At 43.8% G+C, this 13,461-nt stretch overlaps 1 protein-coding gene across 6 annotated transcripts in view; it reads right to left on the reverse strand.

The window, feature by feature from the left end:
* The window catches only part of tle2a (TLE family member 2, transcriptional corepressor a), a 49,668-nt gene extending 40,225 nt beyond the window's left edge, over positions 1-9,443 (reverse strand). For 2 of the 6 annotated variants that reach the window (XM_061780697.1, XM_061780696.1), the window contains exon 1: positions 8,776-9,443. In XM_061780697.1, the coding sequence (XP_061636681.1) occupies positions 8,776-8,799 (24 nt within the window). In that variant the 5' untranslated portion in view covers positions 8,800-9,443. The remainder of the gene's footprint in view (positions 1-8,775) is intronic. The other 4 variants (XM_061780699.1, XM_061780698.1, XM_061780701.1 and 1 more) reach the window with 2 other exon arrangements.
* Positions 9,444-13,461: the final 4,018 nt, after the last annotated feature.

Below are 13,461 nucleotides of genomic sequence, written 5' to 3' on the forward strand. Positions count from 1 at the left end.
AAAGATGGCCCATGACCACAAAACTACTGCTTGACTACTTTTGTCTTTTCTCCAATGTGCTCTGCCTCCTCAACCTTTACAAGACTGCACCACAGAAAGATTTTAATCTAGCCTTCTGGTGCACAAATTGTGCTGCTGCTTTCCTTTCGCTGCGCTCTGCCCATTCGTCAGGCCACTAATTACACTCCTTCACCCGCAGAACACCCTAAACACCTGCCAAATTCTCTGAAAACTTTCTATATGCGCAGCTTTCCCATATCAGTTCTCGTCAGTTTGCCACAGGAAACTGAAATTATACTGGATTGAATGCATCAGCTGAATGAGACACTAAGAAACAACAATAGCGTGTGGCTGTCAGCTACTCTGTGTGATTCAAGGAGAAAATAGGCCACTGCAGCAAAGTAGAGACTGTGGAGTATAATACAGGTACTAGAGCGCCAACAGCATAGTATTGGGGAATGGGGATTCCCAACCACTGTTTGTTTTCAAATTTCATTGAATTGGTTCGAAAATTATTTACGATTAATAATATATTTGTTCATCTATGTCAGAGACATAGAGTAACAGGCAGAACAACTAAATGTTCTTCTACTAGATGGCAGAAGATACAATTAACCTGTGTGTCCATCCACCTGTTGCCATTCATACAACCGAATAATTGCTTTGCATCCAATTTAACACGCTCACGTGTGACACACAGTCTAAGAAAGTGCATTTGTGAGTAAAGTGAGATGAGAGCAGCAATGCCACTTTTTGTGACACGGTGGTTTGGGAATGAATTCACCTATTCAACAATTTTTCTGCTCTTTCGCTCATGCCCTAAAATGCCACAAGATGGCGCCAAAGCCTGAGCTCATGGGAAAATAGTAAACGATTTCAAGGCTGTATTGCTGAAGTGAAACTCTAGATCTTTGAACGTTAGGGAGGAGTCAACTTTAGCCTGGGTTGTTAATGGAAGAAGTTACGGTGGCTTTGCCACATGCATTAAAAAAACAAAAAACAAATTGTTCTGTAAGCCATTTATTTTAAGGGTAATGTTGTTATGAGTTTGAAATGAGATTAAAGAGTTTTGGGATCACAGTTTGTGGTACACTTACGGTTTAAACTATTAGTTAAAGTGTTTACTCTATTACAATTGCTTATAATTAGAGATGTTCCATACCACTTTTGTTCAGACCCATACCAGTAACAGTATTCACCGATACAGAGTATTGATATCACTAGTACTTCTGATACATAAAATTTCAATTAACACAGTGACATAATTGTGAAAAAAAAAATTTCATCCAAGTATCGGTGGCTTGTATCGGCAGCCTTCAGGAGTACCCGATACCTTGAAATAAGGCCGGCCCATCCCTACTTAGAATAATGAGCAGAGTGGTATCAAACATACTTGTACTCCTTAATCCTGAATCTCCATCCAACCCATTTCACCTCAGACTACCATCTGAAATGAAAAGATGCCGAGTTAGAATGTCTAACAGAGAGGCAACAGCCCTGTTTTGCGTTGTTCAATTGTCTCCAGTGAAGACAAAAAGTCAAACCCCTTTGCAACAGCATCACTCTACTTTGCACCGAGCTGCAGAAACATGTTGCTAATCTCTCAATGACTACGGCACTTAGAGGGGAGGGGCAGGCAGCCAGGCACCTGTTTCATTAGCACCTTACATCACTTCTTTCTCAACCCCCCGCCCCCCAAAACAACCCCTTCTCTACCGCCTCATTTCTCCCGCAAGCCTCCTTATTCAAATTTCCCTGCTGTCAGCCCACATTAGCAGATAGCCACAGTTTGCCTGTCAGCCGCCTTAATTGCTGGAGGTGCCTTCTTTTATTAGGTAACCCACGCCCCTCCCCTCAGCTCGTTTGCCAATTCCATCGAGGCGCACCTCCACCGCAGCGTGTGTGTAAACCAGAGATCGCGTCAGCCTCGTTTCCTTCATTTTCTCCTGCTGATCTATGGCCGCGCTCACATGTGGGCAGCGGCGACGATAAAGAGCTCAACTAAACTGGGCCTAAAGGAGGGGCACTAGTGCTCCGGCAACTAACCCGCTAATCAGCTCAATATTCGAGAAAAACAAAAGTGGAAAAAGAAGAGCCTCTTCGAGTGGGACGAACAATGCCAGCAAACACTGCAAAAGCAGCTCGCGTACATCGACGCAGCCTGAGGATGACCTCGGCAATTTCCATCAGCTTGCCTGTGATTTCCTGCATACGTTTTAGAGAAACAATTCAGGAAAACATCTTTTATAACAAGAGGTATCGTACAGTAATTACAGTAATCACTATTCATATTTCATAAAAATCACGCTTTTTTTTCTTGTTGAACCTAAACCCATCTGTTTGTTGAAAAACTCACCTACGTTTTGGGGAATTTATTTGTTCTGGAGGATTTTAAAAGCATTTGAAGTGCTCGTTCTATGGTTTTTTTTTTAAGAATATACTAAAAAAAAAAAAAAAAAAAAAAAAAAAAAAGAAAATGGCGGCCGCATTGTCAAACTGCTACTTGCTACTGTTACAAGCTGAGAACAACATCAACAGGCTATTTGCAGGTCCTACATGCGTATAGCATCAGAAGACATTACAAGGGGTCCTCAGTTCTGTTCCTGCAGCGGCGACAAGTTGGAACATGCAAGTAAGTAAAATATTTGTATGAAAAGCACTTCTAGTACATACTGCAAATACAAAACAATTGAAAGAACAGTAAGTAAGCAAGCGCTAACCAAATGTTCCTTTTTGTGCCATGTGACGACATATTCTAAGCCAGCTGCGCAAATTAGTTCATTGGTACACACGAAAACTGTCGGGACCATCAAGAACTGGAGCTACAAACATGTTCTCGGTCATGAATGTCCACTTAAAGGAAAAATTTTAGACCTATAACTTGCAGCAATGGCCGGTAAACGACAGTTATCTGTGGTGCGTTTCATTAAATAATTTGCTGCAATATTTTATAAAATAAATCACAATATAATAAAGAGAGGTTTAGGAATTTCCAGAACGCAATCATGTACGTCACCATCTACCAGCCAGAAACAAAAGAGGGTGCTGTTGACACACAAACTTTGAACCTAAGCATTTCCACCAATAATGATTTTTACTTTCCATGATATACCATTGGCAAGTTTGCTAATCTACAGTCAACACTCCTTTCCACGATCTTTGTGATATTATATCCTTGATCGCCGCGCTTACTCACTGAACCTGCTCAAAAAGTCCATTGAAAACAGTTTGTGTACAAAGTACGAGCAGATTTATGGGCAAAGTGACAAAACGAGCTTTTCAACACGCTCCAGTGAGACAAAGTAAGAGTTGGGCAAAAGGTCATTGACAAATCCAGTTTAACAGCATCAATTTAAAAACACGAAGATTGGGACAAAGACAAGATATTTCCTGTCCGAGTCAATCACATTAAAACGCAAACAACACCGCACTTAAAGCTGAACCAGACAAAGCAGGGTTCCTGTGTTCAATATTTTGAGAGGACCAGTTTTGGTTGGTAACCGAATCAGAGGATTAGGCTAGTCGGATCACTGTTGCCACTAATGGGTTTTAAAAGGCTTTCATGACGTCTAAAAGTACAGAAACTGTATGTTTCGCTGTAGAACACTGTGAGAGGGGATCTGTTATTGCGCACTGACAGCTGCTGTTAAGAAGGGCAAAGGCTTTAACGAAACAGACTACACGAGAAGAGGCACAGAAGTGGCTATTAGCAAACCCCTCCCCTCCAACGAGGGCATTGTCCTGAAGAAAACGGAGGAAAAGGGGAGTTGGTAATATTACAAGACGCCGTGGATGATCATTTGGAAAAATACAAGATTAGCTATTCTTAGTAGTAATGATAAAGGCAACGCAAAAGGTCTTTTAACTCCACTTCTGCCAAAGCAAATATGCCCAGGGAACATTTGATATTGTGCCATTAACTCTGAAATCCATTCAAATCTAATCTAAAATTCCAAATTCAGAAGCCCTTTTTGTAGCATATCATTTGGATAACACCGCCTCACTGCATCTAATTTTGTTTGTAATCGCTCATTAGCAGAGCATAAGATCGGTGAAGGTAATGAAAGACACTCAATCTCCATAACATTAGGTACACCTGAACGCTGTGGAAAAAAAATAATAATCTGAATTTACAAAGATAATAATGCTTACCCTTGACTGACACTGACAACATGTTTATTATTGGTATTAGAGAAGTGGACTGCATCATACTAAGACTAGGTTGAACCAATTAGTCAATTCGTGGTCTTTATTACTCCACATCGACATTTAAAGCTTAATGTCGACTTCTCACAAATCACGTTTTTGGAATCTCGTCTTCCAATCGGCCAATCCACAGAGGAGCTTTCGACTCGGCCGCCTGCTGCCGTCGCTGGACTCTAAAGCTCTGTGAAGCAGCAAAATGTCCAGACAATAAGGCGACACAGTCTTCATTCATCTGCACGGGTCTGAGAGTACGAAAATAAGATGGTTGTGGATGAGAATAGCAGCTAGCCTCGCTAGCTTTGGCTATTGCGATCACTGCTAGTTTCACAATGAAATCATCTTAAAAATATTCATACAAGCATGACCACGGGCCTGTTGGCGAGGAACGAAGGAAGCGGCAAGTCTATCCTCAAATACAATAAAAGCACAAGTGAAATACAAACAGAGAAACAGAGAAATGCTTAATGTTTTTGGGAGCCTGGCTAGGATGTCCCATCTTACAACACACTATGCTATGGAACAAAATGTTAAGACATTGTAACAAAGTTAAGCATACATGTTTTAAACATACTTTCATTAGACTGAAACTATCAGACTTAAATATAAATATAGAAAATACAGAATCGAAAGCTCAGTTGTTTTTGAACTAATAGAAGTAGATCATGTTTCAACTAATCACACGCTATGAACTAATGTTCAGCTTTGAGCATAAAATTAGTGTGGCGATCAATTCATTGTAATCAGATTTTCAAATGATAACTTTTGTTTACGCTAGCCATAGCCGCATGTTTCTTTTTGCGTATATAGGTCAAATTTGTCACAGCAGGGCAGTACGCAACACTGACAGGTTATTGGGCGCTTCGTCTTTCACGGATGAAACCGTGTGCCAAGTTGATGGGGCCCATCGCTTGGAGGTGAGAATCGGAGCTACTGCATGGCTGTGTTTGTGTGTGTGTGTGTGTGTGCGCGCGCACGCGCGTACTGAAAGAGAAACAGGGTCATCGCTTTCCCAACCAGCGCTGCCGCAGACTGCGCCTCTCGCCCTGGGACGCCTGCCCATACATTAAGATGTGGTTTGGAGCCTCTCGCCGGAACACAGCAAGGAGAGTCTGGATGAGAGGGATTGGGTTTACAGTGTAAACCGCAGAGCCACAGTCTGCCTCCTGCCCTGCCTTACTGCAGCCCCTTTTACTACATACACAGCTGCTGCAGGTCACAAGATCACAGCAAAAGGAAGTGCAGGGGGCTAAAAGGCCAATAACCACGTATGATGCCGCTGCAATGTAAATCCTGCCAGCTATTATCTTAACAGAATTTGGGCTTTCCACCTGAATGGCTCAGAAGGATCGCAAGTAAATTCAAATTTGCATGCTTAATCTGCTTCCACAGCACGGCACGTGAATGTCAAAACACCGTCAGGGGTGGCGTGGCTGAGGCATGGAGATGAGGGTTAGGCAAATGAATGAGTGCTTAATTGATACTTCATGCAGCTAGAGGACCAGTGTTTATGTATTTCACTCAACTCAAAAGCCCTCCACGTAACTTGATTGACACAAATTAAAAGCCGGGTACATCTTTCAGGGGGGGGGGAACATTGTCCCTTTAGGGCTCGAATGGCTCGTCACTGGGATGGTACTGTCAAAATAACTTTTTGAACCCTTGATATTTGAATCACAGATTAGCTGTTGAACAAGAGTACTTCAGGAATCCAGTATTTACTCCTGAGGTACCATAGTGTAGATCAGAGGTTCTCAAAGTTTGAGTCCAGTGACCCCTTACAGGAGAGATTTTTTTTCCCATGGACATCCTCTTAATCATGATGAAAACTAACTACATAAGAACTTTTTTCCCCCCAAAGTTTCAACCTATTCATGACATCACCTCACCTCAGGGAAACTCCACTTTCCAAGAACTGCAGCCTCCCTCAGGCTTCAATGAGTCACGCCTCAAGGGAGTCAGAAGTCATAACGAGAGAATTGGCACAACAGTACAGCGTGCAAGCCAGCACATAAAAAGAAGACATGCACACACATAGGAGAATATGGCCCTACGTGCCCCCAGTGGAGGCAATTTTTCTCTCCTAACTTGCACACAGACATTAAGGATGCTTTCCCACCATGATTCTTTCATCTCCAAATCAGCTCATTTGTTTATTTTGAAATGGTAACAAAAAAAATAAATAAACGCAGTACAGGTAACTATACCAGATCGACCGTTTGTCTTTTTGATTGTAATTATTATTGGTTTACAGCACGAAACAGTGTTACTTAACACAAAACAGGAAAAATGTCATTTGTTGATAACTAAGAAGAACTAAGGACAACCTACGAGGCTACAACTCACCTTCAAATAGCCGAGTGCAATTTAAATGGACGTTGCAAGCTAAGTGACCATATTTGGGACATTTCATCTGTTGACTACCTGTAGTCATGTCATCATGATCCCTTCTGGAGTCAAACCTCATTTGTTCATTTGCCAGTCAGACTGCTTGCCCATCACAACTAAACTATCCACCCATCCATTTTCTATTGTCCTTTTCTTCATTAAGGGGACAAGGGCTGGCTGGACCCCATCCCAGCCAACTTTGGGCATGAAGCAGGGTACAACCTGAACTGGTTGCCAGCCAATTTTAGGGTAGCAGACAAACAACAATACTATAGACAATTTAGCATCTTTGTTATAATATGCATGTTTTTGGAATGCGGAATGAAGCTGGAGTACTCTGACAAAACCCTCGCAAGGATGGGGAACCGAGAATGTCAGAACTGTGAAGCAGACGTGCTAACCACTAGTTCACCGTGCAGCCCACACCCAAACTATATCAAAGTTCATTTGGAACATAACGACACACCGGGTTAAGTGGTCTGCACACGAGTTCGTTTGCTGTGGTCATTCCTGAGCAAACAAACTACTAGGTAAAAAGGGGTAAACCAATATTTGTTTGATTAAAGCAGACCAAGACCAAAAAAGGCGACAAGAAGCTTGGTTTGTTTTGACCACACGTACCTTTTGTAGACCGAAGACCATTGGGAAACGATCGTCCAGTATAAATGCAGGTCTTTTTAAAAACATGTTCAGTGGTATTGTGACCGCACTCCTAAAACAAAAGCCTCTTGAATGGCCACAGTTTGGTTTGTAATCCCTGATCTGGCTTGCTTTCCCGTTGTTGCTAGGAACTTACAATCAATTCTATGCCCATGCTTCAGGTGCTATGCTCAACAGCAGGGTGCCAATAAGTGGCATGGTAATGGCTAAAAATAACTTCACCACTCAGTCAAACGATGCTAAAGACATCGTGCTACCATCCTTTTAGGTAGTATTGATATTTATGGTTTTCTGGGCACTATTGACATAGTGTGATTTTAAGTAAAACAACAATTATACAGTGGTTTCTTGTGTATACAAAAATCTGTGAAGTAACGACAATATTTATTTTATCATTTATATTTGCAAGTTGAATGTATAATACCAATACAAAATATGCATGTGAGGTACGTGGAGGTATAATTTTTTCTACTTCACCATCTAGACTATAGTATCTGTGACTTTGAATGTGTGTCGGTTTAAAAGGTGGGGGCTGGCCAGTTGAGTTACGTGGGAGTCAGTTAGCCAGTATGCTTGTTGAGTCCCTGGGTGTCAGTTTAGGCTGTAGGAGCTAGTAGCTAGTGTATGAATATGCTAATGTGTATATTTTGTTAGTATTTGTTCAATAAAACGATTGAAAGTGCACTGGCAGCAGTGTGTATGGTTGACCACTTGTGGGGGTATTACGATACATTCTAACTAGCAGCGGTAAGCTATTTTAAAATTAGCTAATGTTTATATAATTGTGTCGGCACGTAGATGTGCTGTAATGTAAGCTAGTTCTGGTTTGCAGTACACTAATTGAACTTTATCTTCTTTCAGTGTGAAATGATTCCAAATTTGGGACATTCTCAGTCTTTTACACACACTTTCCACCTGGCTCGGACTTATTGCTACGAGAGTCTGCGGTAAAATTAGTCCGTGTACATAAATGAATGCCGCAAAAATACTGCAATGTAAAATTAGAAATTTACATTAAAAATGCACAATGCAGTGAGACGGCAAAAATTGAAACCGCGATATGGCGAGGCACGACTGTACTATTACTTATGACACCTTGTGAAACGGTTGTATCGATATTTACGGTTTCCGACAGTACAAATATATTTTTAAACATACAATTATATGATTTTAAGAGGGGGCGGGGGTAATTTATTTTTTATTTTTTTTTTAAAGATAGTTGAGAATGTGTCAACAAGCAGAGTTGACTCACTTCCCTCGCTCTCAGGCATCAGAGCAAAAGGACAAACACACATGGTCCCTTCATCCCCACCATCATTCCACTCCAGTATCGTGTATATAGTGTGGAATTAAAGCTCCAGGTTTGTGGTGGGGAGGCACCCAAGTCTGTAAAGTTCCCCTCACTCATTCACTGGTCTGTGGCTAACGAAATGAGACTGACCTTTATCGGACACCTAAACAAAAACAAGACAACAAAAAAACGAGCACCGCTCCGATGGCGTTTCATGGACACTTCCTACTCACCGGTGCTCGGTTTTGAGGGAACATTCTGCCGGCAAAACGTGCGTCTCCGGACGGTTATTGTCCTTCTTGTCCCCCGGCGAGGCGGAAAAGCTTGCTCGAGGAATACGAGGAGAGCTTTTGTAATTATTTTTTTTTTTTTTTTTTTTTTTTTAGTGGGACATTTGGCAATGAAGCTGTTCCGAGGGCTCGCTCATTCCTCTCGCCTTCCTTTGTTCCGACTATCGCGGCTCTCCCGGAGCACCCGCCGCCCCGCTCTCGTCGCGTGAGGGCCGGGGCAGGAGGGAGCAAGGAACCGGTCCTGCTTGGAAGACTTCCTCAGTACGAAGGGGGTTGGTCCCTCTCCACGAAAGTCTCCCAAAACTTGAGGATAGGTCCAGCGATATCGGTTAGCCCCTCTCTCTTTTTTTCTCTCTTTCTTGTTCTTTCTTTCTTGGCGAAGAGGAGGAGGAGCGGCTCGCAGACGGACACGCAACACAACAGCAGCACATTGAATGCAGCCGCAGCCTCTTTTGTCTCCCTCGTTGGCCTGCACTCCTTTCACACAACACTCCCTCTCCCCCTCTCTCATCCTCAATGGGACAGAACATAGGAGTTCTTAAAGGAAGGAGGGGTGGTGGGGGGGCTTAAATACGCCCCCCACGCTCACACACAGCCATAGTTTGGGTTAAATATTACGGCAAGGCTGCACGTGCAAGTCAATATCGCTATTTCACGGGAGGGAAAAAAAGTTGAGATTTTTATTTAATTAGGTTTACATAAATGCAATTTAGATCAGTCCGCATAATTAAAAAACAGGGTTATTTAAATTGGGGGGGGGGGGGGGGCAAGGCTCCGTGGAATTGTTCTCAGTAGTGATTGAATGAAAATCTCCACGTGGGGCTCGGCCGAGGAGCTGGTGGAACGAGCCAATCGGCGTCGGGTAAGCCCACGTGGGGCTCGGCTGTCCCTTTGCTGATTGGAGCGCAGGGCTCCCGCACGTCGATCAGAGAAGAAGAAAAACGGAGGGGGGGGGGGGGGGGGGTGCATTTGAGTTAACCCCTTGTTGGCGACGAGGGGGCGGTGCTTGGTGGTGTGGTGGTTTGTATATTGCGATTCGGTGGTTTTCCGCTTTTCTCGCCACAAGCTTGACGGCGCTCTTGTTGAACATCTTACATTTTGTCCTTGTTGGCGTGGTGATAAGACTAAAAAGATGTGCATCATCATCAACATCAACACATCACCGCCCCCTCCTCCACCCATGCTTGTGTTTTGCTAATCACCACCTCAAGGGAAGGATTGGAAGGGCCCACTGGTGATAATGTAGCAAGAACACACACACAAACTCACAACCACACACGCGTGATGTCTTCATTGTTGCAGCCTGGAACGCGAGAATTATTTCAGCCAAGAAGGGAAATAAATTGTAGAAAATTGGTATTCTGGTGGCAAGACCCCTTTAGCGGGGCTCATAATTAGAGAGAGAGAGATATTGAAAAAGCAATTTCTGACAGTGGAAATCACAACCTGCCAGAGGTGGAGTTGGAAAATATAGATGTGTGTGTGTTTGTGTGTGGCTACAACTATGTGTGTGTGAGTGAGAGCGAGAGAGAGAGAGAGAGAAAGAGAGAGAGAGGCCAAGGGGGGAGGGAGGAGGAAGAGAATAAAGGATGAAGGACAGCAGGGGGGATGCTGAGAAAGACGAGTCAGTGGGGGGGTTAGTGCACATCTCTGATGAAAAAAAGTGTGCGTGTGTGAGGGAATGGAAGGGGAAGAAAGGCGAGGGCGATTGTGGAAGGAAAAGATGGAGGAAGAGGACACATTTTATTGCCTTTTTTTTTTACACTCCTCTGCAGAATTTTAATGCAACAGCATCTCCAATTGCGGCATCACATTTATTAGAATAATGTCAAAGAGGAGGAATGTGACGCACGGAAAGTGGCTTCACGCGGTGTGTAAGCGGCCGGGTGCACGGGAAGGCTCGCATGCTAGCGGGAGCGGGTGACATGGTGGTGGGCGGGGAGGGGGCAAAAATAATATAGAAAATACAAAAGATAAGTGAAGGACACACACTGTATATTGCTATTGGCAGGTCAGATGAAGGTGTGTGTGTGTGTGTGTGTGTGTGTGTTGGCCAGACTCCAGCGGTTAAATAGGTTCTCTCCCCCACACAAGTGAGGGACATCAAAGTCCAGCCAACAATGTCAAGGGAGATTTTGGGGGGTTTTAGGTGGCCCGTGCGAGATCATAAAGGCGGGAGGGTCCTTGCGACGCACGGATGCCGAGTGTGAGTAAACACGCTGGCCTGCATGCAGGTGTCATGTCTCCTGTGGGTCAAAACAATGGAAAGGAGGAGGAGGAGGAGAGGCCTGCATACCTTCATAATCACAACTTGAAGCGCAGGAATGCAGGGAGCACACGGGGAGGCTTTGAACGAGGCCAGTTTGATTCCCACAGAACTCCGCAAATGACTTCATCGAGTGCGATATGAACAATAAACACCAAGGTGTCACGGTGCGAGGGGATCAGTCAGTTTCACTTGACGGGTTTGTGATTTAACCCTGGACTGTGCCATTGCAAATGCACATACAAGGTGTGACAATAAAGAGACCGTGGTAAACCCCCGCACCGTTGCACCCGTCCACCCGCCCGCCGCTTGTCCTCATCGAGCCTGCCCCACACCGAGCGACACGCCGAACCGCAACTGGACAGTCGTGAACAAATTACAGTCGGTGACTCGCACCCGCACGCCTGGCAATTGACCCTCGCGCACATACCAGCTTGCTGCAGCGGAAAAACTGTGACCCCTGGTGTTCTTATCATGTTTGCATTAGGGTCATGGGTGATCTGGAGCCTATGACAGCGGACGAGTCACCAGTCAATCGCCGGGCACATATAGACAAAGAGGAATTCACACACAAATTCACACTGATGGACGATTTTCGAGTCTTCAGTGAACCTAACATGCTTCTTTTTGAAATGTAGGATGAAGCCAGAGAAAACCCAAGTACTGGGAGAACATGCAAAGATCCAAACCCAGAACTTCAGAGCCGTGAGGCCCAGAAAAAAAATGCATTTGCGTTAATTACTGGTTGGTTGGTTCTCGCGGTCACGACATTGCATCTTCTCCAACAGTCTCTTGAATTAGTTGGAGACACTCGGTTGGGCTCTTGCCCAATTTAACCAGCAATTTCAAGCCGATTCTTCACTCCCTCCGCATGCGACGCAAAAGTCTGAAAAAGAAAGTGTTCAACAACATGTTAAAAAAAAATCATGAAAAAGAAAGCACAAGTGTAAGAGAGTGACGAGGTATGATAGCAGTGTGCTACAGAAAAGTCTGACAAAGAAGTCCAGAATGAGAGTGTGACAATGGGAGACCGTATCATCATACAGAAAATCCTGAAAAAGAAGTACACACTGAGATTGTCGAATAATAAGGAGAAATTCGGCCATCACAACTGCCAAGCGGAAAAAAAGACCTACTACAATTGATTAAAAGAAGGACATTCTGGGCATTTTCAAAACAAATTATCTTGCCAACCTGATAAAAGAACATCAAAGATTATGACAAAAAAATGTACTTAAAAATGTACTGAATGATTCAATTAAAGTGTAAAGCACATACAAGTTAAACAAAAGTTGTACCTAAATAAAGATTTGAAAACAAACTGTTGTAAATGTACTGAATGCAAAAAGTTAAACACAACTGAAATGTACTTAAAAAATTGACTGTACTGGATTTGAGAAAAAAAAAGTTAAAGCTATTAACATTGGGTCCATTTTGAACATTGAATTCATTGATTCTTTCGTATACCACTGGAGGGAGTCCCTGTACTATGAGAATCACTCTTGTAGAAGAATAGTGGCCAGATGTTGTATGTAAAGCCCAAACAACAACATTCAAGAGATTCAGAATGAAGCAGTAGCCACTAATGTGTTTACATGGTAAAAACGGTGGCGCAACAATCAATCCTGAACTTTTTCCATTTCTATTTAGGTTGACACAAATAAACCACCGATGGATGCTTTTCCACTGGCAAAAGCAGCAACTATTTCAAGTACCTAATCAGCAGATTTGTCATTGTAAAACATGGCTACAAATGCCAAAAAGCAACCCATATGCTAGTGCTACCTCACGCTGTTGCTGTGCCTTAGCGCTGGACACTGCAGCCCTACACTCCACAGTCTCCACTTGGCAGCAGCAACCCGTTTTTTTTTTTTTTTTGAATGCGGTTAAGTCATACATTATGAAGCTGCTGTGGTATCTGCACTGCGCTTTGTACTCCACCACTACTGCCCTTTAAGACGGGGTCAAAAATGGCAGGAAGACAAGGCCACAGCGCTGTTATGGTGGAGCCCCCCCCCCACACACACACAAACAGAAACCCTCCGTCTGCCCACTCCCCCTTACTAATCTAACCCTCCCCTATTCACCCCCACTCCCACCATCGCTGTCCTCCATCAGACAAGATGGGTGTCAGAGCAGAGACGGCGCAGTGATTTATTGGCCTCAGATCCTTGGGGACACAACCTCAACCCCACCCTTATGCAAGCCACACACACACACACACACACACATCATGCAGCATCCGCCCCCTCCTCGCTCCCACTGCCTGGCCCCTTGGGGAAAAGAAGGGGGTAATGACCCACATCAGCAGCAGCTCATACAGCCCTCCCCCCCCCCACACACACACAGGCAAATACAAATAA

The sequence above is a fragment of the Phyllopteryx taeniolatus genome, chromosome 7 (genome assembly GCF_024500385.1).
Source record: "Phyllopteryx taeniolatus isolate TA_2022b chromosome 7, UOR_Ptae_1.2, whole genome shotgun sequence".
NCBI classification, from domain to species: Eukaryota; Metazoa; Chordata; class Actinopteri; order Syngnathiformes; family Syngnathidae; genus Phyllopteryx; species Phyllopteryx taeniolatus.